Below are 26,997 nucleotides of genomic sequence, written 5' to 3'. Positions count from 1 at the left end.
AATTTATTCAAAAATCAATTCCAAAACATGAGCTCTGAAACAAACATTTTCTTTCTTTGAAAGTAACAAAACAGTGCACATGGAAAGCAAACAGGCTCAGACTAACTGTATTAGCTCTATCTTGCCATCTTTTCTCTGGGAGGGGACACAGAAAAGCTATTGAAGCAGCACACATTTCACTAAGAGATAAACTCTTCTGTGACGGTGAAAGGTCAGGCATCCATAGCTTAAACAAGAACTGGGTTTGGGGGCAGCCCTCCTCTGGCTTATGTAGGAAGAATCAAGTAAGGGGAGAAGAAAGAAAAGCCCTCCCCCAAACCAGGAGCAGGCCACAAAGCTGATGTTGGGATGTTCCAGATTAAAGTTTAAAATCAGAGACACAAACTTCATAAACTAGACAATTTCGTAGATATTTGTGGATAAAAATCGCAGGAAAGGTCTAATTTCCTAGGACAAATCAAAATGCTTTCAATTAACTGCCTGTGTGTTTCTTAAAGATATTTAAAACAGAATTTTACACTCAATAATGCAAGGACATACATAAAAATGTTAAGACCTCAGGAAAAAAAACAGCCAATGATGGCTTCAAAGATAAAAAAACTGGGGCAAAATGCTCAATGGAACATACAGAAACTCCCACGGGAGCTTCAAAAGTCAGACACTGCCTGCTTTGATATTTAAACTGCCTTTTAGCTACCTATTTCTGTAGAAGACACTTGTCAAAGAGTAAAGGTGTAAAGGACAATGAAAGATAAATGAACACTGAAAGGAAGAAAATTAAATACTTAATCCATTTATAGGGTCTTTCCTGGTTTTGAAGGGGAGTTGGTAGTTTTTTATGTGTTTGTCTTAGAATGATAAGCAACAGTTGAAACAAAAACGTCCACTCATGTGGATAGTAGTTTTATTAAACAGTTTTCCACTTCAAGTAGAGAGAATGTCGCAAACACCAGAGTGAAATTCAAGTACCTGGAGTGCAATAGCAGGTCTTCTGGAATAGCCTAGGTGTAAAGACTCTTTACCCTTTAACAAAAATCTTAACTGTTAACCTGGTTTTTATTGGGTTGGGTAGTTGGGGGCTTTTTGCCAAAGATCCAGAGATCTTTATTTCCATGATTCTTCATAGTCAGTTGCTCTTAGGTGTATATATGTGTATATATATATATATATATATATATATATATATATATATATATATACACACACACACACACCATACATACGATGTGAGCAAAGTGTTTCACTTGCCATCCTAAACTATTGCCTGAACTTGGACTGCCTAACAAATTTTTTGTGCATGACACACAAAATATAACAGTCTAAAACCTGAATGATCAGAACCATAATGGCTAAATATACCCAGGCGAATAAACCTCTCCCTTTTCCTGAAAGAGAAAGGCAGCAGCAGCAGCCACTTTCACTCCTCTCTCTCCAACAGTGAGAAAAACAGTGCTGGGACCACCTCTCCAGAAAGTACAAATGGCAGACACAAGATTCCAGAATTAGACCATTTCTTTCCTGTTCTCATCTCCCTTCAGTGACAGGCAGAACGACCATACATCCACCATCAGCATAGCCCTTTTCCAGGGCTTCCTGCTCTCTTACACACTTACTGTTTTCCATGTTGGTGAGAAAAAAACATAGATGAGTCTGGGAGCAAATCCAAGGCTAGGTAAGAAAGAAAAGATGTCAGTCTGATTCTGCAAGCAAGCAGTCATTACATTCCCTCATAATCTCCACTGTTCAAAACTGTTTTATAAAATTCCTCTTAGGTTACGGCTATGAGACATTTCCACACAAACTTCAAAGAAAAGGGTAACTATAAAGCAAAGCCATTCTCATCACTAAACAGTTGCCTAGCAGTCTCATCATGCTCCTCAGAGGGTAGATGGCTTCAGTCTGTCCTATCTCCCATGTTTTGAAAGACATCACCACATGTTCTTGAACTAAAACTTGATCACTGGGTTCTCAGACCAGACTCAGGAACTAAATGAAGGCCTATAGAAACACTGAATTTGTATTGATAAAAAGAAATTACATCAACCCATCAGAGAAATTCAGTAATAACTGAAAGCTCTCACTATTCAAAAAATGTTTTCAAATTTGATACAAAGATGTTTAGTATCAAAAATATTTAGCACCATGAAACGGTTAAAAACTGACTTTGTCACCTGTAGAACAGTCTTACATGAGACATGGTGCTACCTTTGCTATCTGGTGTTTTCAAAACTCAGATGGATAAAATGCTGTAAATCTGCACAAAACAACCTTTTGTTACCAATGACCTAAAAAATTCCACATAGCATCACATTTCACAGCTTGTTTAGCTGTACCATGCCATACACTGAAGTCTCAAATATCAAATGATATGACACCACATCCTTCCGACTCGGCATATTCTGTTCACACCACCAACCCAGATAACTCTTTCAGTTACTTCAGTACTTGGATTCACTTAAGGTGAAAAGTCTTTTAGGTAAAAATAATACATGCAATTTTTTACTATGAAAAAAACTTTTAGCAAATTAATGCAAATTGTAACTGCCAGCTATTCACAATTTTGTAATGAGATAACACCACGAAGACATTAGTCACAGTAGCACTGAATATTGTCATTATCAAGTTTTGATTTCAGTTATTTGAATTCTAACAGATGATCTCCAAGTTTTGGATTCACTTCTACTTTTGTTATGTAAAAACAAAAGGTAATGAAATGTTAAATAACACATTCATTAATGTGAAGAATTTTCAGATAAATTACTAAAAGTTATGGTTTTCAGAAGTTAAGCAGAAGACGCAAAAAAATCCCACATAAAGACTTGACTTAGTTTTAAATAACTGAAATTCTATCTTCACTAAGCCCATGTAAGGAATAATACTTTTGTTAGATCCCCCAAATCTATTTTTCACTAAGTTCTTAGTGGCCTTTCAAGATAATACATTACACCACAAATTCCACCTCAGATATAAACCAAGAACACTTGTGTTATTTCAATAGTCTGATTATTCTCAAATTCCTATATAGCATTTATCTTTTATAGTACTACCATTATACATAATAAATCTTCATTGAGCCACCAACCCAATTTTTGTCTTTGAGGATAAGTTCTACATTTTAACATGTAGTGTGCAACTCAGAGAATAGTAATGCAAAGGGAGAATCATCAAAAGAATCATTCAAATGTGGCACCAGACACACACCACTTATAGAAGTTTTTAACATTTTAGCTATCTAGAGTATTTTCATTTGCTGGCCAGAGACACTGTAAATCTCAAATGCAGCCTTCTCCCTATCCTAAAAAGAAAGTAAACTTAGTTTTAAAACATACATACAGCAGTCAGCACCCACTTGGTAGCAAGGTGATCAGATACTTCCACCTATTATTTCATAAATTCTTCCCATTAGTAAAGTTTTAGTCACACAACTCATACAAAATCCAGCTTACCATAAATCACTTAAAATATCACAACTGTAACACAAATCTCTATAACTAACTCATTCAAGAAATTAATTAATAACAAAAGATTACAAAATTCACTCAATGATAGCAAGAGAAGTATTCAAAATAAATGCAATAATTTATATTAATGTAAAAAATAGTACTGAGCATTAGAAAGCCAAGAAAAGCAGTTCAGATCACATCATAAAAAGAAAATTCTCATAAATGTTTCATTTTTTTAAATTACTTTCTTACCTCACCTAGCCTCCAGCAGTTAATAGACCATAGGCTTATAGATGTCACATTCTAACTTCAGAAACCACTTGTTTGCTTGCCAAGGAAGAGAGAAAGGTGACTCAGGAAACAAAACCAGGGCTTGAATTTAAGGCAGTATTGTACCTGGGTCTGTTGCCTCTTTCTCACTTCGAAAACCAAAAAAATGCCCTCCGTTATGAGGAAAAACAGAATTAGTCTAACTCAAGGAAATTAGCTCCCTATTCAAACAGATGCTCCATATACTCACTTTATTACCTCTCTCAAGAATACAATGCCTAAAACCACACTGTAAGTAAAAATCTGAATCTCTTAATTCCTAGCACCTTCATAATCCATTTCAAGAAAAATGCATTGCTCTCTCTCACTCACTCTCTCAAGCCCCTCTGCCAACATGACATTCCTATGTCTAAGCCTATTTTCCAAGTCATCTGTATGACCTTGTGCAAAACCTTACAGCCAGTGGGGTCTATAGCTAGATGGCATTATGCCCACATAGAACCTTTTAATTTCTATCATTTTTGTACCAGTGAGGTAAACAAATACTTTGGGTCTTCCAAAGAGAAGCTTTTGACAATTTCAAACTTATCTTCTTGTGTCTTAATCATAGAGGGTAGTTTGAAGCACTGGGCACCTCCAGATGGTGCACAAGGCAATGCCAAAGGCTGACCACCAGCCTCTCAGATTTCCAGGAAGCCAAAAATTCTCGTATGCTACCAAAGCACAACAGGCCATGCCAGTCACAGAAAATGCTTTGACATTACAAGAGAAAGGCTTATTTCCACTCAGTTCAAATGCCTTTTATGGTTTTGTAATTTTTCTTGTACATAATTTAATTTCTCATAACCAAAGACATACTGAAGTTAGGGTAGCTGTAAAATTAATTTTTCAAGCAGCTTAAAAAATTAGTATTCAACAGTTACCTTATATTTTAATAGCTGAAGTGCAAGGTTTTTTTAAAAATATATGTATTGCATTTTATACTATATACTCATCATCAACATTAGCAGTAGTAGTAATATTAAGCACTTCTGATTTGAACCAGCACTACAAGCAAAGCAATGAAAGAAAATGAAAGGCACAAAAAGTAGAAGTCAGAGCCAAGGATTTCTTTTGCTTTGTTCTAGCAGGGACAGGCTCAGGGACAGCCAGCATCAGCAAGGTCCTGATTTCTGTTCAAGTTCATCCTTTCTTTCCCCTCCAGGCAGAGCCCGCGCAGGGGGCTCCTCCTGCTCATTTCCCAGCAGACTGCTCCTGACAGCCCCCATTCAGCACCATCCCTCTACCCAGTCTGTCAAGTTAGTCTGCATACTAAAATAATAAATATAGACTGTATTAATTATTCATGCTGTACAATCCGACACATTAGATTGAATGTCATCATTATCCTTAAGGTAGAAAATGTTGAGTTTTATGTAACATTTATTAAATGTAGTGAGCTAATTAAAGTACGTAAATTGGGTAATAAACAAAAAGAACTTAGCATTTGGTAGGGACTGGTCACTGTTAATACAGTGTGTATTGTATTGCGTTAATACCTTGGCTGTAATTTTATGCTTTAATGAGCAAAAGAAAAAGCTGATTATTCAGAAAGCAGAAAAAAAAATCACATGTGTTATGTGCTGGAAAAATAGCCTCAGGTGACAGAGGAAATACATACCGAAGGAACTGGCACCCTAACAAAGAAAGTATCATTTCAAAACCCATAAACAACATGCTGTCACTGGCAATTTTACATATTCTGATTCTAGGAAACGATACTTAATGTTGATGTTAATAAAATCACAAAAATCTCATTTTATTTCCACAAATTATCTGTTCTCCCTATACTATGAAAACATTTTTCCCGGTTTTTTTTTTTACATTTCTATTTATTTTATGGCAATTCAGATTAAGGCTTCCATATCAAATGCTTTAATTAGGAAAAATTGAGAAGTAAGAATTTATTAATTAAACTCCTACTCACACCAGGCAAGTGTTGGTGGGAAATATGTATGCATATGTCTGGCACTGGAAATAAATCCCATGTACTGCTCTACATGCAATTAAAACATGCTCTGGGCTTACATTAAAACAATTTTTTTCCCAATCCATATCTTATCTCCTTGCTTTTCACCTGATTTGAAAAGGTTGACCAAAACTAGAAAGTGTTTTGATGTACACTATTAGAAAGGGGAAAAAAAATCCAGTTAGTGCTCTCAATAAAATAAAGTCCTTTACTGTCTTCAGAAGACAACTGGAATGATGACAGTAACAAAGAGGGCAAATGTTGGCCATCATAAACTACTCAGGATAAAAGCAAAAGACTTAATTCCTTTCTTAAGCTCAAGAACACACATTTTGGATATCATTACTCAGTCATTAAAAAGTGAATCCCAGTAAAAGACTCAAAATTAAATTGGGATAGAATTTAGATAAACTCAAGGTAAGTCTTAAGCTTAAACAAAAACCACACCACACACAAACTTACAAACAAAAAGAAAACAATCCAGAAAGATCAGCAGCCACTTGACCTAGAATCCACTCTGTGCTTTTTTTATATTAAAGTTTCATTTAGGGCTAAAACTCTGCAATGAAACACCTCAGTCTCAACAGAGCCAGTGAACTCAGTGCCTCAGCAGTACCTAATGCCAGCTAAAGGCCTGAGCTCTGGTGCTGCTCTCACCTCCCAGCTGCCCGCTCGCCTTTCTCTGTTGTTCTCTGAAAAAAGTATTTCCAAGGCCACCTAAAACACAGAGATGGCCACTGCTTTGTTTTCAAGCCATGGTATAAACACCATACACTCTTGTTTGTCCCTCTGTAATATGGGAGACACAGCTGTACTCCTCCACCTGAAAGAACTCAGGCACTTTCTTCCCATTCCTCTAGAAAATGGCTCTGTTAGGAAGGCAGGTGAGAGCTGCTCCGCAGTCCCAATACTTCAGGGACCACAGAAACACATGTTTATCCTTTAGCAAAAGGAGTTGAAGCTGTGTCTCATGGCCCGCATAATGAAACTAACCACTGAAGCAGTGACACACAGAAAGTCATGAGCATGGCCACCCTTTCCCCACAGAGGAGCTCAGGGAGCTGTGTCAGGAAGCCAACACCAAAGCACCCTGTTGAGGCATCTCACCCAGCCCCTTGCACTGAGCACCAAGCTCAGCAGCCTGCACGTGAAAATGAGGAGAAACGAAAATAAGGCCAAAACCCTCATAAGCTCCCAGGAAACTTAGGAATTCTACTCCTGTCAAATGTCAGACACCTGGGTGATTCCAGGGGAGCTGGTGCAAATGTGCCAGCCCAGAAGAGCATGTGTCCTGGTGTGCTCCAGCTGACTGGATGCTCCCCAGGACAGATGTAGCCATCACTGGCACAGTGCCACGCTGTTCTGGCAAACCTGCCTCCAGTCCTGGATTTATTTTACTCAAACATGGCCAAAAATACATGAACTATATGTGCAAATTTTGCTGTAATACAAAAAGGTTTTCCACATCAAGATGGCAGCCAAGCTTCAGGCCAGGCTTAAGGGAACTGCTGAAACCAGCTCCAACTCACAATGCGCCACAAGGTTCACAAACATCATTATCCCTAATGCTCACTGCTTAACTCTAAGCTCATTAACAACAACTTCTGAGCACTGAGTTATAAGGTCTTTCACCTTTACCTAGTTATGACCCCTGTGAGAAAATCTGATCTCAAATAAAGTTCCCTCAAGAACATACTACGCCACTGCTCAGCACTAACAAATACACACTTAGAGAGAGTAAGTATGCAGGGCAGACCATATTAACACAAGTTACACTAAAATTCACAAGAACCACAGCAATTTGTACAGTTTCTCACTCTAAAAATTAACTGAGGTGTCTAAAGAAACAGCTTTTTTTTGTTGTTGTTATGGTTTGTCCTCCAGGAGAGTTCGTGGTGTTGAAATGGCAGAGTTTTTGTCAGAAGAAAGTTGCGACATTTCCTGTACATGAATGGCATCATATGCAATTAATTGCTCTAGCAAGAGTTCATGTATCTCTACCAGCTGAGTACTTCCCTTCTCTGTGCTTCACATACCTGCAAAGGATTTATTATGGGTCCAATTACACATATAGTTATTTCCAAACAAGGGAGTTTTTAATAAAGTCCTGTTGATTTACAAAAAGCACAACTTGAACCAATTCCATTTGATATATTTCCTTGATGCATTTTCCATGACATATAAACTAAAACACAGTGAGTGACTATTCGACTGCTCAGCAGTGCAAAGTAACTGTAAAAGATTTTTCTTTTAATTTTCAAAATCACCTTAAACAACAAAACCCCAGGAAATCAAAAGAGTTTTTCATCATCATCACATGGTGCTCTTTGTGGAATAAGTTAAACAGAAGAAATAACAATATTGGTCCTGCTTTTGAGAGACAGTGACATAACATCACCCTTGTTAGGGTGCTAGGAGCTCAGACACTATGATAATAAGCACTACAATATATCTTAAAAAATTAAAAATGTAGCAAATAATCTTTCAGGGAAAGGATTAATCATTCATACTTCCATTTCTTTTCAGGTTTCACCAATACCTGTGCTTTGACAGCTCACTGCTTTTAACTCTCATAAGAGTATTTTACATATCTGAATCATTTAGGCTGTACGCCAGGATTTAATTTCTTAAAATACATCTTTTGAGTTTGACTTGAAGAGCCTAGGCAAGTAAAGACAGATGTATTCAAATGCTCCCCAAAAGCTTCATGAAATCCCAACAATAAAGTGGTCAACAAATTTTCTCATTTGAAAAAAAAAAAAAAAGAGATGAAGAACATACAGTTTAAATAGTTTAATAAGATAACAAGGTACCATTTACACTGGGGGTTGGAGGAGAATGATTTAGGATGATTTAGGCAAGAATAATTCAAATGAACATGAATAAATTTTCCACTGTAAAATTCAAGTAAAACTTCAGAAAGATCTTTCAACCATAGGATTATTAAAGCCTGCAGAACTCAAGAATTTAAATGAAATTAAAAACCCAACTTTCCAGATACCCAGAAGTGTTAGAGTGAAAAAAAATCCTGGGTAAAAGCTGACTATGTCCTAGTAAAATTGCTAGAAACAATAAAGAAATTCTTTACACTGTCAGGAGGCAAATATCCTTATTAATCTTATCCATTTCCCAAGTAATGGCTCACATCTGAATTAGCTTTTAATTGCAAAGGTTAAGAACATTTCTGGCCTAAAGGAATCAGGTACAAAGACTTAATCAAATAATCAACCAGACAGTTCTTTGTTCGTTCCTTAGCAGGAGATTAAAACATAAAGAGAGAAAAATCTTCTTGATAGGTGACTTGACTTAAAAAACCAATCTAATCTTGTCAGCAAGACAAGAAAATGAAAATTGTAAAAAACTGCTGCATGGATTTATACAAAGATTTACAACTTCAGGAAGAAAATAAATTTTAAGTATTTTTGAATGGACATAAATAACATTTAAAAACAAGGCAATAAAGTTACATATTGAGGAGATTTTCGGACATCACTAAAACTCAATGAGCATTGAAATTACTTAGGCAACATTACAGAAATCTCCATATTGAATCATCTGAATTTTATACTGGGGTGCTGTAAAATACATCCAAAGCTCTTACTAGTGTATCAGAACTATTACTGCTGTGATTTTTCTACCAAAAAATTATTATAACTGTGATATTTATAACACAGAGACTAAATATAAGTAAGCCTCCAAGCAAAAATACATTATTCAGATGATAAATATCTTTCACTACATTTTTTGTCATTTATTCTAATAACAGTTGCCCTATTTTCAGAAACTTTATATCATTCAGGCTTAACAAGTCTTTTCCAGAGGGAGAAAAAAACTATTAAATCAATTTTTTGATCATAACTTGGAGAAAATTCTGTCTCCTTAAGTGAACACAATCATGCTCAGAATGTGAAGATTTTTTTTTCCTTGAAAGTCTTGGTATTTCTTCTAGGAGAATGACCATATTTTCCCTATGTAAATGATAATTAAGCCAATGTCTCATTCCTATTTTGAATGAACAGTCAATAAATGGGTGTCAAATTATGAACAGCAAAAAAAAAACAGTTAAAAAGATAAACTCATGAACATGTTAAGAATGTAAAAAGTGTATCCTGGTAACCTGAAGATGCTTCTCCTTCCTTCCATTTCAAAATTTGACTAAAGTCAAAGTACTACATTTCCTCCATCCTTCATCAAAATAGGTTCCTTTAATTTAATGCCAACTCTGGTTATTCTCATTTAGGCCACCCTGAGCATCCCAGCCCAGGATCAAGTTCTTCAAAGTATTTACAGTCAACTCTACCTGAAGACTGTAAGCCTTATCAAATCAAATATATTTAGATTGACTAATTGTGGCTAGAGAGAAATCTAGTGCTAGAATGAACCCTACAGTAGATAAGCCAAATCATGCACTATTATGAAATTCTGTGGAGTGCTCTTGTTTAAATAAAGACTCCCAATTCTAAAATGTGTATTTATAAGGTCACATCCGCCCACACAGTAAAAACCTGCCAACAAGAAAATACAAAAAAAAACTTAAAAAAATTTGAAACAAAAAAGCCCACAAGATGTAACAACTTTACAGATTGATACATATATAAAGTGCTCAATTGTGCAGTAAGACTCCAGTGAAGGAAGATTCCATTGAATATACCATAGGAACTGGATGAAGTTGAATGAATTAAAAAGAAACTAATTAAGAAAATAAAATAATCTCAACTTTCATGTACTCTATTATGCAACTTTTTCAATATATTATGCAACAACATGAAACCTCTGCACTGCAACACTAATTCCCATCTTCTGGGTGGTACTGTAAAGGTCCAGTAGGGGTCAAGCTGCAATTCACTGGGATGGATCGGTTATTCACCCTGGAACTGGGAGATGTGTTCAAGAGCTTTCACCGGTGCTGTACGGAAACCCAAACAGGATCACCCATGCTTTAAGGGAATACTGTGACATAAAAAAAAAAATCCCTTTACTTTTTCCTGTTTGTTTTATAAGTCCCCAAAATAAGACATTTTGGAAACCAGTGCAAATTATAGCAGCAATTCCGATACATTTCAGCATATGACCTGAAAATGCTCTACACTTCGTAAAGAATCAAAATTATGAGAAACAGGTGCTAATTACCTAGAATTTTAAGTCTATCATATTAGTCTATTCATGCTATAGTGATTCAGAAGATGTTCTCAATCCATAAGTTGACCATTGAGAGTGCACTCCTATTTTAGTCCATGCTCATCTTTAAGATACAAAGAAGTAAATTAGAGAACAATCTCTCTTTTTTCTTTTCCTCCAAAAGAAAACCAGTATCAGAAAGTATCCCATTAGAGGGATCACAAAGAAAATACGGTTTGAGAACAGACTCATCATAGTTGAAGAGGATGAAAGCTAAAAGGTACCCAGAGAAATAAAAAAACTTTAAGCATTTGACTAACCAAATGTACAGCAGACTTTGCCACTGGCATCTCGTCTGTGTAGTTCTCTCTCTCCAGGTTCTGCCCTTTTGTAAGATGTCCGAAGCAAAGAAGATTAACTTAAAACAAAATTGATAAAAACATTATTTAAATGAACTTGTAGGTCAATTTAATTAAATAGTCTATGTTATTCTTGGTTTACAGTTAGTTTTTTAGATATTTTTCAAAAAAAGAGATCTCTTCTTACTCATCAGTATAACACTACAAGTACACTGAAGTGGAAAACAAGATATATTAGGTCTGCTGACTGTATATGCACTACCATACTGATCAGTGCCAATTTTGCATTATTTTGTCAGAAAATCACAGCATTTCATTGCTAGTTGGAGGTATTTTTGTTGTTTCGTTTTTGTGGGTTTTTAGTTCAGTGAAAATACTACACCAAATCTAGTTACACAACATATTTGAAATCTCAGTAGGAATTTCCATGTATTTCTGATGTTGAAATTTCTTTTCATTTTAAGAGTTAGACCAGATCTTCTCCAGTATATTCCACATACTAGGTGGAAGAAAGGCTTTCTTGCTTTTTCAACTCCCAGCTGGGTTCTCAACTTTGAATGAATCCTGAACAGACCCATCCATCTGCTCCATCATAGTTCCACATCTACATGTAATACAGACTTGGTTTAGCTGGCTGAAAGTGCAGACAGCTGAAGCAGCACAAAACCCAATGATTAGGATCCTGAGTCTCTAAGTTAATTTCAGGTTGCTACCACTGTAGCTCTTAGCTGTCAGCATTAGAAAACCACCACTTTACAGACCCATACACACAATCACACTGAGTGATACCCTAGTCCTCATAGTGGGGCACAATGGACAAAGAAAACATAGAGAAAAAGAGAAAACAAAATAAAAAGGATTAAGATAAAAACAATATGCTAATATGTGTTTGAGTAGACTGTAAAACTACTACAGAACCACTCAGAGAGAAATCCCATTTTTAGCGTTTCATATTAATCTTGAACAACTCCATTAGTTTCACTCATGTTACAATGCATTGGACCTTCCTAAGTAAAATCCTGAAGCAACAAAACTAGAGGGAACCTTTGAAACTAACAAATTTTCTAACTCCCAGAAATGCTACAATGTTGGTTTCACATCAGAATAGCCACGTGCTGTCACCACGCAGGCAATGTGCTCTCTCTGCTTGCCAAAGCAAAGCACACAATGAAGATGCAAGGAAGTGCACAGGGCAGCAGCACAGACAAACCAGATACCATCTAGGGCCCACCAGCTGAATTACACCTAGCTGGTCACCAAAATCCAGTGTTCACAGTCTGTCACTAATACAATTAAAGCGAAAGCTCTTGGCATCCACCATCAGCTCCTTCAATGACTCTTCCTGGCTCAGTGGCAGCCTTGTGCCCTCCCCTGAATCTCATAATTGAATCTGCAAAAGAATACACAATTATCTCCCCATTGTAAAAAACAAGTATTTGGCATGTACTGCCACAGCCTATAAATTGCTGGGCACCACACTCACAATGATCACTGAACCTGGGTTTAAAAAAATTAGATCTGTGATGACAACCAGACCTATGACATAAAAAAAACCCTCCTAAAATTCAGAAAAGGGAGGTGCTTTGGGGAAGGACAGCATTTCACAAGCCTGTGAAAACCTCCACATATAGATATCTCATTTGCTTGTATGAAAATGAGAATACATGAGTGGAGTAGAACAGTGTTCCTCTTTCTTTGCTACTGAATTCAGCAAAAACAGTGTCTAACAGACCTGTGCCAGGTCACTGCTGGGCAGTGCTAAAACAGCAAACATTTGACAACTGTGGCATTTTCTAAGTCTGGGACCTCTCAATCAGGAACATCTTTCTCCTGAAATATTGAGCAGAAAGAAAATTAACTCTTTGGCACAAGATGACCTGCTATTTTTAAATAATCTCATCTACAAGTGAACAAGTCATTGGTTAGACCAAAGAGAATTACTACTCTTTCCACAAAACCATCTGTGGCATAACCCATCCCTGCAGAGATAACAGCAAACCCTATTTCACGGACCCCAGGAAAGAAAGTAAAAGCAGAACTGCAGAAATCTTTGAAATCCACTATAATGTCTCAGGTTGCCCCACTACTTGGTTCTTACAGAACAAGACAAAAAGGGAATTAGCAAACAGTCATTCCTCTGGTATTCAGTCCCACTCTCTGGTGATCAGCAGTTTAAAATTTTCCTAATCTGCTGATTGCATCTGTTGAATTAGGATCATTGTACTTAATTACCAAATTCCTTTTTAACCTATTTACACTTACAGCCTCCACAATATCCCACATCACTGTAATTTTTGTACTTGAACTCTATACTTCATGGAAGAAATTTCTCTCATTTTTAACCTAGTAATTGATAATTCTATTGAAATTCACTATTTCTGATATAATGAAATAGCTGGGATTTATTCTGTACTCACACAGGCAAACACTTGTGTGAAGCAAAAGAAGCAGAGAAGTGCAGAAAAAAACACCTGAGTAGAGCACAGCACCAAAAAGGGGCAAAACCTGGGCAACAAGCATCTCAAATAATGGAGACAAAACCATCCTAGGGAGAGAAGGAATTCGTAACAGACAAAGGCTACCGAGAGCCAGCAGTAGAGCCTGAAAATCAAGATATTACCTGAAGAAATTAGATCTAGAAAGAAGTACACATAGGACAATTTCTGTCTTATGGATTATCAAGATGGATGTTTTCACATTTTCCATCTCTGCTGTGAGAGCCAAAATCTCTCCTATTTTTTTTAACTTCTAATTAAAGTTCTACAATATAGGTGTTTTCTTGGTGTTGAACCTACAAGACTGCAAGACAATAGCAGAAATATAAAAGTTAACAATAAATATTTGATACTAAGTTTTCTTTATGATTTCTTGCTCTTCTCATTACACTAAAAATTCATATGCATGTCTTGGATTGCTTATGTTCATAACACATCTGTAATTTAGCACTCCCAAATGATAGAAATTTTCCTATCACTATATTCCTATCAATCAAGATATCTAAAATGAAACACTTGAAAACTGAAACTGTAAAGGAATTACACTGCTGACTGTGGATGGAGATATTTTCCCATTCCAAATAAGTAAAGGGAAAAAAACATCCCTTTTTTTAATACTACAACCATTTCTAATATTTCTTGGAAGCTGCTTTAAGGTTCAGCATATTGTAGTAAATCTCAATGTGATTTCAGTGCCTTGAATAAGTTTGGCCAATAGGAAATGCTGAGCACCTGACAACTCAGAACAAAGGCTGGGTTTAGATAATTCTGTAAGGTACTGGAACAAGTTGTCCAGAGAAGTTGTGGATGCCTCAATTCCTGGCAGTGTTCAGACTGGATGAGGCTTTGAGCAACCTGGTCTGGTGATAGGTGTCCTGCACACAGTAGGGAGGTTGGAACAAGATGATCTTTAACATCCCTTCTAACCCAAACCATTCTACAATTCTATGAAACTGAGTACAACTAGTACTAAAACACAGTCCTAATAATGAATTTTAAGGAAAACTTACTTAGTCTTGTATTTCTTGAAAGCTGAAATCATTCAATTGAATTGCATATTTGCCAGCAGGAAGAAATTTTAAAAATTATTCCCATTAGAATTAAATGTATTTTCATATTCGCATATGCAGACATGGAAAACAAAACCTTTCTACATACACAAGAAAAACCTGCTGGAGAAATATTAAACATTAGTAGGAAAATAATCAGTTCATTATGGACTGTAAAAAAAAGCAACCTCAAGAAAAAAAAGAAAAAAAATCACTCATAACAACCACAAATTAGTATTATTTTCCTATATAAAATATATCAGTAGCAGAACTAAACCCACTCTGAGGAAAGTTATTAAAATCTGTACTATAACTGTAAAGCATTTTAGCAATACCATATTACAGCTTGCACAGACCACTTATGAATTCATTTGTTTTTGCTCAAGACAATCTTCCCAGGCTCATTTTAATGCTTTTTTTACTTTTTAATAAATATGCCTAATCGAAGCACTATATAAACACTTATTTTGCAATCATTGTGAAATTAAAAATTTGAGACTCAAAAGTATAGCAGATAGTAGAATAAAAGTCTCTGGGTTACAGTATTTCAACAAGATAACTCATAATCCTCTAGATTTTTTTAAATTTTGTATCCATAAAAAAAGCACTTCCCCTAATCTATAAAATTTGCTATTTGTTGTGTCATGAAAATTAGGGGTTTTCTTATGGGTGGAAAAAACCAGTACTAACTGAGAGGTATTTTTAATTCTGTCCATTCACAATTTATAGCTATTTGCATTCTTACAGCAAACACTTTATATATGATTATAGTCACAATGGTTATGCTGCAATAGCTTGCTAATTTTCATGAGCAGGCAGGAGAGCAACAAACTTAAAGAAAATAAGTAGATTTTGCATCACCACAAAGCTATTTGTGCGCAATCATGCTAATAAACAGGCTTGTTATTCGCATCTGTACTGTTCCAGCTCCTGATTAGGCCAGTCTGGACCGAGACTAATGTGTGAAAAGACCCTGCATCCACCCACAATAAAACTACAATCCTCATCCCAAAAGGTTCATGCAATTTTTTTCCTAAATAAATATACAAAAAATACAACCTCCTAAACTTGGCAGCTCATTTTCATCATCTTATCCATGCTTTAATATTCTTTATTCTTACTGTGTTTATTACTGTGTGATGCCAAGCATGAAGGAGATTAGCCCAATTTTATCAGGGGTAAACCTCGCTTCCCTTTATGCAAGGTCAGCACGTGCAACTAAGGTATCTGAAGAGAAGGCCCTGATTCTGTCTACCTTGTCTGCCTTGCTTTTTTTGTACAGCCATCCTTTGTATGTTAATCCAAGGGAGAACAGATAGACACAAATAAACACGAAATAATTAATAACTTGTGATGAGTGCCACAGTTAGCAATTTTAGCAGCCTAAGAGTTGCCAAGAGCTGGTTTTGCAGAGGTTACCTATTTCTAACATTGTCATGGAAACACTACTCAGAATTTTTATATGACAAGCTGGTCTAAGTACCAGACCACTTTGGGAAAAATTTCTGTACTTTAAGATCAAAAAAATTGGTTTCAGAGCAAGAACACTTTTCCCAGTATACTTTCTCAGATCCTACATTGGATGCTTTATGAGAGCCTACATTATTCATGTTGAACTACCCAAGACATATCAGTGACGTGAATGTGCACAAGACTGGACTGTGTAAGTCTGAGTCACTCATAGAAGAACAATAAAAATTTAGCCAGATTTTACACATTTGCATGTTGACATGTTTTGGTAATAACTTTCATTAGATGTCTTCAATATTTCCATATCTTTCTTTGAAAGATTTGTTCTATTTGGTGTCTCTAGCTTAACTTTTTTCATAGACATACATACATTAATAAGTTTCATATTTACACAGAAATTTGGGGGAAGGAGGCAGGGGAAGGTAGCTTCAGAATTTGGGGTTTTTTGGCTGTAGTGTAATGGGGTTTGTGAGCTATAATTCTGTTCTATGTACAGTCTCATTGTAGCCGCTAATGGGAACATGGTTCCTGTGGCAGAGGCCAGGCAAAACCGTCATCATGGGTACAGTGGAGATTTCCAGTTCTCAAAAACAACTCTTTTGCTCCACAAACCTGTTTCTGACAGCAGCACACCTTGCTAATGCACACTCAGTCTTCAGTAACTTGGTATTTTCCAAGGCAAAAAGGTTTCTGCTGCTTCTGTTATTTTTGCCCAAATTTGGCCAAGGTGGAAGCACTGGACAGAAAAATGGGGGGGGGGGGGGGGGGAATCATGGTTCATAAATACTCAATGGAGAGTTACTTGTTTTTTGCATATTTCTTTATTAGGTTTCTTTTCAATTGGTCTTCTCCACTTCAGAAGTAACTGCAGTTCTGTTGCTCTAGGCAATACTAGCTAACATTTAGAAACCTCTCACCTACCTGTAGTTATGGGCTGGGCAAATAGAAAAAAATTTGATGTATTTGCTGGACAAAGTAAATCAATTCAGATACAGCAGGCACAGAATCCTGAACTTTTAGGCAAGACAAAGTGAAATGAACACAATCAAATTACATAACCTATAGATCACTGAAAAACATTTCATCCTCTCTAATATTGAATGTGGCATTTTCTTTAAAAGACTTTACCCTTTTCCTCCTATGTAATTTTAGACAAAACCCTGTGAGTTACCTGGGTTTTCAGTGCATACTCCATAGTAGAGTTTTTCTCAATCCATTCCCCACACGATCAGGACCAGGGGTGGAAGTTACTCCAAAAGCAAGATGCACGTTTGATGTTCATGGGGAAAGCCAGATAGATTGCTACAGAAAAACTCCTTTTTATGAAATTGGTGAGGATAAGCACAAAGACTTCTGCACTGCTTAATGCTATTTTTGAAAGCATGTTCACCTAATGTGGAATCACTCAGACGTTTCTCTCAAAAAAAAGATGAAGTTCACCTATTATTAGAATTTTCACATGAGAAGATTCTCAGATGAGTATGAAACACAGCTTTATAAGTGCTTTTACAGCTCAATGCCACATTTAATTTAAAAGCTATTAGAAGGTTGGAATAAAAACAAATGGACATAATTAAGTATTTCACTATAACACAATCATTAAGAGGGAAAACATAATAAAATGGAAACTTTCTAAAAGATAAGTATATAGTCAGTCATCTTATGTTTGAGCATTTCTACCTTCTCTTCAAACAAAGGGAAAGGATAACAGTAAATGATGGGTTACAATCTAGGTTATGAAATTTTCTGCATAAAAGTAAAGTACGTTAAGATCTCAGAATGCAGCAGGCTTGCAGACACTGCATGAACATTTGTCTTGGTGATGATACTTTTGAAACATATCTAAAGCTCAAACGAGGTAGGCAGGAGTCTCAAAAGAACTGGAAACTAAGATGTTTCTGAGGAACAGCACTGAGATGGCTGGCAGCAACTGCTGCACAGATTTGGGAGTGAGGGGGTGGAAGGCAACACTAATTTTATTCTATAAATTCTTTTAAAACACCAACATGTATAATATCCTTTCTGCTGGCACAATACTGTACTGTTCTGGGACACTCTGGTTCTATTTTGGTACCTACTTAAATAGGTCACAAAAATTATTAAAAGAAACTCTTAAAGCATTTTTCTGAAAGTAGATACAGGTTATCCCCATTTTCATGAATTCAAAGGTAGACAAATGTCCACTATTCCACAGGCAATACAAAATTACATCTTTGTAATGTTCTATAACTGTACAGTATACCAGGAGAATATATCCTCTTCCTTATGAATTTTCAGTTCATAGATTTGCAATCCTACCAATTTTGCATTAATACAACAGATGCCGGTAGTGCAATCTCATTTCAGCATTCTTAGTAAATGACATCAAACTTTATCCATTACCCACTTGGGCAGAACAGGTGAGACTTTTTTTTATTAATAAGGCCTACAAACGTTCAGCTACTTCTGCATGGATACTCAGCAGCCCTTGGGAACAGTGTATCTATAAGTTCAACCTTGAATCCCAAGGGAAAGAATAAATCTCCAGAGCAAATGAATGGTTAACACATCATTCCAATTCTAATCATTATCATCTCTTAGCTGCAGTCCAAATGAAAAATATCAACTTCCTACATTTAGCAGAACATAAAATTTATTGATATATCTAAAAGCTCAAGGTTCACTTTCATTTTACAGTTGTAACAGGCTGTGTCTTATGAGATAAGCAGACTAAATAACTAAACAAGAATGACAACGATGTCTTCAATTCTACTGAACTGGGTCTTGAAAAAAGGATGCACATTTCTAAATCTGCTGTTAGACTTTACTGATCATCATATGGGAATTCTGGCAACTTGACCAGATTCTAGGCATCATTAGACTGCTTAATTCCAAATAGAAAAGAACCACATCTTATTTTGTGAGGAAATTTAACAACGCAACTGATAAGAGTTGCTGTTTGGCCCTGAAGACATGGTTAAACAGATGGATAGATGGATGGATGTTGAAAGCAAAATCCTCTTTCTAGAAATACACCCTAGCACAAATTTATTAACTGCATCATTGGTCCAATCATATCTAGGAGATCTTATCTGGGAATTACATTTTTTTTTCTGCTTCATTTTACAGCAGAAATATAGCTTTACAGAATTAAACAGTTACACCTTACTATTCAGAAGCTTGATGTTTCAGTTCACCAACAAAACACAAAACTGAAAATTCTACTGACTCTTACAAACACTGAGCACATCAATATCATGCAGTCCTTTTTCATTTCTAATACACATTCTATAACAATAAATACTACTATTTCAAAGCACTTAAAATTTACACACAATCTCTCCGATGGTGCCTTTATTTTCCATTCGTGTTTACAACACTATGAACATTCTTAATACCACACGACCACAACAAATTTTTAGTGGGCAAGAAATGAAATCACCATTTTGGTCACAGATGCTTAATTCTAAAGTAGAACCCTTGTACACATCCATATGTTGAAATGGAAGTTTACATGTGTATATCTTCTTCCTCTCCAAAAAAAAAAAAAAAAAAAGAGATGGCATTTTACTTTTCTATTAATGACATGGTTTGCCAGACTAATTACAGTTTAAGTATCTATTTTCTATTCTTGCCAGGATCTAATAGCAGGGTTTGGTCTTTTTTCAAACCTTACATAGTTTCAATTACTATAAATGCTTCTAGAGAGAATTTAGTGCAGTTGTTAGTGACTGATACCTGGAACTACTCTTCAGAACAGTTGCTTCAGATCAGCTTTTTTTTTTTTAATTTAAAGCATTTTGACTACTCTTACTAAAAGTCTCTAGAAAAAGGTGGAAAAAGACCCCAATGTCTCTCCGAAAAGCAACACGAATGTGCAATCTGGCAGTCTTGAGAGGGACAGCTACAAAGTGACCACTCCCCGTGAAACTTGTCCTGGGACGTCTTGCAGTTCCAGAGATGCAGACAGACTTCAAAACTCTCTAAAGAAGGTCAAGAGGATTCCACAAAGGCTTAAAAATCTACATTTAACACTAGCATTTTGCACATACAAATTGATAATGTTGCATTTTATATTTTCGTATGGTTTTAAAATCTACTTGCAACAAAACAGACAAACAGTAGGCATCTATCTTTTTAAGATACTCTTTGTGTTTATAGTACATGTTTATATTCAGGATTCAGGTGGACTTAACTGAGGGTATCAACATTTATAACACAAATAAAAAGCTTCTTTCTCCTCAATTTGCACATAATCTATCATCCATCTATAACATACTTGTGCCAAAAAAACAAAAGTGAGCCCTTTTCACAGAATGACAGGATTGGAAGAGATCTCATGAGGTCTTCTAGTCCATCACTCAGCTCTAAATCAGCAATAAATGTCTTACTTATTCTTACAGTTAATAGAGATAATCACAAACATAGGAGACAATTTGTTCCATGGTTACATTACTCTAAACATTAGACAGCTTTTCTTAACATCTCTTTAATATTGTCCCATAATATTTTCCTTGTTTCCTATTCAGTACAGACATAAGGGAGAAACTGGTTCTTTTTGCGTCACCAGCCTTTACATACCACGTGTGTGTGTCTGCAGGTTCAGGAACCCCAGATCCTTCAAATCTCCTTTCCTGTTTTTAGGCCCATGCTGACCTTTATTGATCTTCTTGAATTGCTCTACAATTGCTCTTTTCTCAAAACACACACATAGTACTGTACTAATCAACCAATACCTTATAACTGCTAAATATTAGCTTGTACCTTGAAGGCTTCATTTCTCCTAAATATTTTTACTGTGCCAGTTCTTTTGTAGCTCCTGGTCTGATTAAAACTGAGAACTTGCAAACCTTGACCTTAACTTTCACATCTCTACTGAATTCCAGTATTTATTTATAAACACCTTCCCAACCTCTTTAAAACAGCTCATTAAACAAAGTGAAAAGGCTCCAAGTAGGTGGACAGGGAAATCAGCAAAGGTACAGACGACTCATGATTCAAGATACTGTTTTGCCCTGGGTGCACAAGGGCATAAGTTGGCTTTCCTGCTTCTGCCCCTATATTTCTTAATCAGCTCCCCCTTTCCTTTCATACCAGTCAGCCATAATGTCCTCAATTCTTCAAGTTTGCACAAATCCCCATACTCTCAATTTTACCCTCATTTCACCCTGAAACTTCTTTTTTTCCCCCAAGACATTTCTTCTATTTTTAGCAATATCCAACTATCTATTCCAGCTTTCACCTTGCTACCCTAATAAACAACCTTGCAGAACCAGGGTGGATTTTAATCATCTTTAAATATGCTACACTTATTTTTAATTTCATGAGAATAATTTTTAAACTTCACCAACACTGAAAATATTGTTGAGCATATTCAGTCCTCCATCAATTTGTAGGACATAAAAATGGCATTGTTATTGCAAAGCGAGTCACATGGGTATGATTCTTCAATAGTTTGGGTTTTTTACAAACAGATCTGAACATACGAAAGGATGCAATGCCTATGGCTTTCTCATCTCGTATCTGACACACAAGTAATTGTCCAAGATTCTTTACAGTGGATTAAGTATTTCCTCACCTGCTTAAGCCCTCTCATCCACTGAAGCTGTAAACATTACTTATTTAAGAAGAATTAAAAGACGTCAGTAGAAGCATTTTGTTTTAGAATTGATCCTGTGATTTTTCCAAAGGAAAAAGTAGAAAGAGAAGATGCAACTATTAGCAGTGGAAATTGAAAGCATAAACTTAACAAGGAGAATTTGTGGGAAGGACTCAATCCAGACATAGACGCATGGAAGTGGGATGATTTCCACACAGTATTCATACTTGTTCTTCTCTTTGCACAAATATGCATCAGGCTGCCAATTATTCTTAAACAGTAATACCACAGCATACCATATGATCCAGACATATATTTTTTTTAATTGTGACACTGGCAAATATAAGGAGGGGAGGGGGAGCTTAAGTAAGTATTTGTCCCTGATTGTTACTTCATGTCATTCCATCATTTTCCTGGGAAAAGTTTTCTTCTTTTACCTTTCACTCAGAACTTGGAATCAGGTAGTAAAAAAGAAAATATACAAAGCAGCAATTCAATCTGAAATTTATACCTATCATTAGGTTTTAGGGTTTTATTTTAAACTATGCCATTATCTCAGCACTCATCTTGAAAATGTAATATTGTCTGTGTATTTTTCCAAAAGAATCACAGCATTCCTGTAGTCTCTATAAACTTGTCTAAACTGTTGCTATAATGCTACATTTTGGTGAAGTGAACTGGGAATTAGTACTGTTATACAAACTGTGGGGTGAGGCTCTGCCATCCCTTCTCACAATGAGCAATACTTTTCATCTTCAAGTCTCATCAGAGGTCCCACTCAGCATTAACAAAAGCAAAAGAATTTGGCCTGTGAGTGTGAGCAGCTTCCCACACTCACCTGCTACATTAAAAATAGTTACTACCCAAGATCTTGCTACACCATTCTCCCACATACTGAGTGGTAAGAAGCAATAACTGTGTGCCACTTGCAGCAGCAAGAGTACTCTTGATACAACAGTATCTTACCTAGAGCATACATACTATAGTGCATGCATATACAATATCTATATATAGCTCAGCAGTGTCATGCTTTACGGCCTTTTATTTAGCAGATTTGAAAAATAAACAAACAAATAAATACAACAAAAGAGCTTTTCAATTTTAAGATTGAATGGAGTGAGAGAATGTGAATTTAAAAAAGAAAAGACAATTTCACTTTGCATACATGGAGTTTACCATTATCTTCAGAAAACACAGGAAAACAACATGCTAAATAAAAACACAGTTAGCAAAAATATCTGCTCTTTGTTTATATATACTCCTTATATCCAAAATCACAAATCTCTTGTCAGTTAATAACCCTGCTGTGAAAGCCAATTTTGACCTGCCTATGAGAGATCTAGGGTGTACAGAAACAAATACAAAGAACTTGTGCTACAAATAAATTGCCAAGAAAGTCACAATAAAGGGACAATTTGCAAAATAATTTAGATGGAATCTGGTATCCATGTACACACACAAACTAGCCATATGTGGTTCTTTAAAAGGAAATCAACAGATCTTTGTAGAGATCCGCAGATTGTTTCTCCTGTCCTGTAAACAAATGATGACTCCTCAGGACTCTTTCAATTACTCACAACTATTTTAAACCACTCTGAATAATCACTGAAAAAATATACTTGACGACTGATAAATAAGTCATTAGATGGTACTGAAAGCATGTAAATATACATTTTGTTACCAAATTAGTATATATATTGAACAATACAATTAAGACTGTATTTGCATTTTCAAAAGCAGTTTCAACAAATTGTATCCAGGTGAACAATTTCCTTTTTCATTTATTTCTACAATATTGCATCTTACAGACAATTTGCAATAGATTTCCAATAGTTTTCACCAAAATTTATCCACACTGCAAAAACATGAGCACAACTGCTAAGAAAGATACTGTTGCTGTGTAAGACCCATTTTTTAAAAGGAGCAACAGGAAACTGATAAGCAAATTATTCATCTCCTCAAAACCACAAGCAACTATGTATTTTATTAGTTTGCAAATTGCTAGGGATTGGGGTTTTAATTAAACGGTTGTATAATAAAACAGAAACCACATGAGACTAACACTAGAATAAAAATAGATTCCATTTGGTACAGGCTGTGGAATTTTGGTGGGAAATCATATTGAGGCTTCATTCTGAGCACCATTTGAAGATAAAATTAATCAAGGACTACATTTTCCACCTTTTTACTGCAAATAACAATTAAAACATATTATGTGTTACAGTTGCACCAAAACAAAAAATTAAATCTGTTGCATATACCAAAGCCCTCAGACTAGCCCTTGAAGGAAACAAGCTCTGCTAGGAGCCTTTTTCTTCATACCCAGAGCCCACCAAACTGGGACAACACTTGGGAACAGATACGCATTTGTTTTACAGCTTGCATTCCTGTTCTGTTTGTTTCAAGATGAGAATTGATCCCCAAAACAGAAGTCTTCTAAACGTATGCCACAACACCACCTTCCAGACTGCCAACACTGCAGTTAGCAATGATTCCTATTCCTTAAATTCTTTCACATCTCCAGGTAAGACTCCCACCACGTAAAAGCCATTTCTGCTTTACCACATGCAAGGTTTTAGATAACAGCCAGGCTGAGACTGCCAGAGTACATAAACACTTTATTGCTTTATGTACAGAGAGAACATCGCCAGGTCCAAGAACTCTTGAAGACTGAAGGAGCTGTGCCTTTACCATTGTTGTGGCAGGAAAGCAATGTTGCCTTGTTGAGCTGCACAGGCCCTTTCAGACACGGTAAGAATAAGACACAACTGAGGAAGAGAACATGTCACAATATATATCACAGATGGAGTGGAGAAGGCTCCCTTTCCTACTTGACACAAACAAAACTGAACTAGTCAGGTGTAGTAAATGGAGGTGGGAACCAGGACACAAACTCAACAGGCAACAGCACTGACTTGCTGCTCTACTGACAGTGACCTGCTCTGCAGAGAGGTACTGCATCAGGGCAGGGCTCTGCCAGTCAGGGCTGCAGAAGGAACAGGCAATTCTGTTCTCAGCACACCAGAAATACTATCTTCTTCGCTCCTCTCAACCACAGCAACAGCCTTTTTTATTAGGTACAGCCCTGGAGAAACAAAAGCCAGAAAGCCCAAGGCAATCCTGTACATTGTGCCTCCTGAAAGCCAGCTCCTCTGACTCCCTTGCAGTACCCGTCACACAGAGACGACATGCATTGACAAACCAAGACCAGTACATAGATTAGCAAGGTATGAGCAAGAGACTGCTACTGACTGCAGACCACTGCACTGATGTGAGACATCAAGCCTTCCAAGGAATCAGGATCATGAACTACAGGTGGAAACTGAGTTTACACTTAATTGTCTCTCTAAAGAAAGGAACTCAGCAGCGAGTCTGTTAGTGAAAACAACAGGACCTTCTTCTTCTATTCTGTATCAGAAACTGAGAGGCCAGCAAGTAATAGGAATTAGGATTCACAAACAGGATCCAGAGAGCAACAGAAAAAAACTGTCCCCAGAAGGAGAAAGAAGATGCCAGAGACAACCTCATACTGTGTAGCAACTTGCCACTAGATTGCAAAAAGGACCATGTCAACAGATGATGGGAACAGACCCTACGAAAAATGGGCTTGCCACGAGTGCATCTCACCAACCTGCAGCAGCTGAGACTTGTCTCTTTCAAGCTTCGTCAATGTTATGTAGCTCGTTGTGCTAACACACAGTCATTTCAGGAACAGCAAAGCCTCTACAGACCTATGCAGTGTGTTGACAGGGATGTGTACGCAGTCAGACACTTGTGTATGTACATGAGAGACTTTTCCCTGCCCCAGACAGGTTTTCTGTGCAAAGCAGGAACTACCATTCACAAACAGAATCTCAGTATGAGACCAAGATCAACACCCGCATTTAAACCTTCTCTGTGTCTGCAGCCCTGTGCTGGGGAGAGGCCTGGCAGGAAAGAGGGTCCCTACAGATCCAACGTTGTAAGAGGTCCCTCATCAACTGACCCCTTTCCCACTTGGAGGGGAAAGGCTGCCCAGGCATAGATGTGCAGTCGCACAGAGGCGAGGGTGCACCGCGTACCCCTCAGGCGACCACAAGCCCACAGATCACCAGCTCCACGGCTGAGCACAAGAAACTGCGACACGGCAGCACGAAGCAGAGCCCGGGATCCGGCGGGAGGCAGACCCTGCCGTCTCAGTGCCAGCCATCAGCAGATTCCTCTGCGGTCTGCAAGCGAGTAGGACCCGAAATCTTCAGACACAGCCCCAGTCCGGCCCCGTAGCGAGATTTCCATGGAGCAGCCCACAGGTGCTCGCTCCTCTGCGCTGCCCCACCGCCAGGGAGCAGGGGAGGTCAGGGGAGCCTGAGAAAGATGTCGGAGACAGGGAGATGCGGAGAGCGGGTACCGAGGGGAAGGGGACGCCTGAGGAGGGGCGTCCGGAGGGCAGGGTGCTTTCTCCGGCGGGACCCGCGGGCACAAACACACACCGCTCCATCCCCGAGCGTCCTGGCGCCCAGACACTCCCGCCGCCGCAGCATCGCCCGGCAGCGGAGCGAGCCGAGCTGTCTCCCCGCGCAGCGGGAAATCGGCTGCGATGCCCAGCACCGACAGGCGGGAAGGCGGCCCCCGCGCCCCCCTCCCCGGCTGCCTCCCCGCGGGGCGCGTCGCACCCCCCCGGCCGGGGCCGCGCTGCGGCAGCTGTACCGTGGGCAGCAGCGGCTCCATCTGCGCCCCCTGGTCCTGAGTCTCCATGCGGCGGCGGCGGGGCCGCGGCGGTGCCCCTCCCCGCCGCCCACCGGCTGGGGCGCTCCCCGGGCGCTGCGGGAGCCGCTGGGCTGCGCCGGGCTCTCCGCTCGCTCTCCCGCAGCGCTCCCGCCGCGGATCGGGACCTGGCGGAGCGGAGGCAGGAAGCGCGCGCCAGTCACATGGCCGCGCGCACCGCCGGCCCCAGCGCGGGGGGGCAGAGCCGGATCCACCTGCGGGATGCGGGGAGCCGGGATGCGGGCGCGTCCTGCTACCCCCAGCGGGGTTTTAAGCCCTGCACACGCCGGTGCCGCGAGCTCCTCCACGGGCGCTGGAATGGGAGCGGGCTCCGTGTCCGCAGAAGGAGAGGGGAGCAGAGGGACCGGGCCCTAGGGATGACGCTATCGCAAACATCGAGACACGGCTCCGAAGTTCACCGCTTTAGACCAGGCTTCAGGCACAGGCCTTCCAAGACTGCTGCT

General features: G+C 38.1%; 1 protein-coding gene across 2 annotated transcripts in view; it reads right to left on the bottom strand.

The window, feature by feature from the left end:
- SLC4A10 (solute carrier family 4 member 10) overlaps positions 1-26,688 on the bottom strand; it is a 151,153-nt gene extending 124,465 nt beyond the window's left edge. For both annotated transcript variants that reach the window (XM_071562106.1, XM_071562103.1), the window contains exon 1: positions 26,477-26,688. Coding sequence is in view for 1 of the 2 variants with exons in the window: in XM_071562103.1 (XP_071418204.1) it covers positions 26,477-26,524 (48 nt within the window). In the remaining variant the exon portion in view is untranslated. The remainder of the gene's footprint in view (positions 1-26,476) is intronic.
- Between the last annotated feature and the right edge of the window lie 309 nt (positions 26,689-26,997).

This window comes from Pithys albifrons, chromosome 8 (genome assembly GCF_047495875.1).
Source record: "Pithys albifrons albifrons isolate INPA30051 chromosome 8, PitAlb_v1, whole genome shotgun sequence".
NCBI lineage: Eukaryota > Metazoa > Chordata > Aves > Passeriformes > Thamnophilidae > Pithys > Pithys albifrons.
The sequence above is the reverse complement of the archived record's forward strand: the minus strand, read 5'-3'. Positions and strand labels throughout refer to the sequence as shown.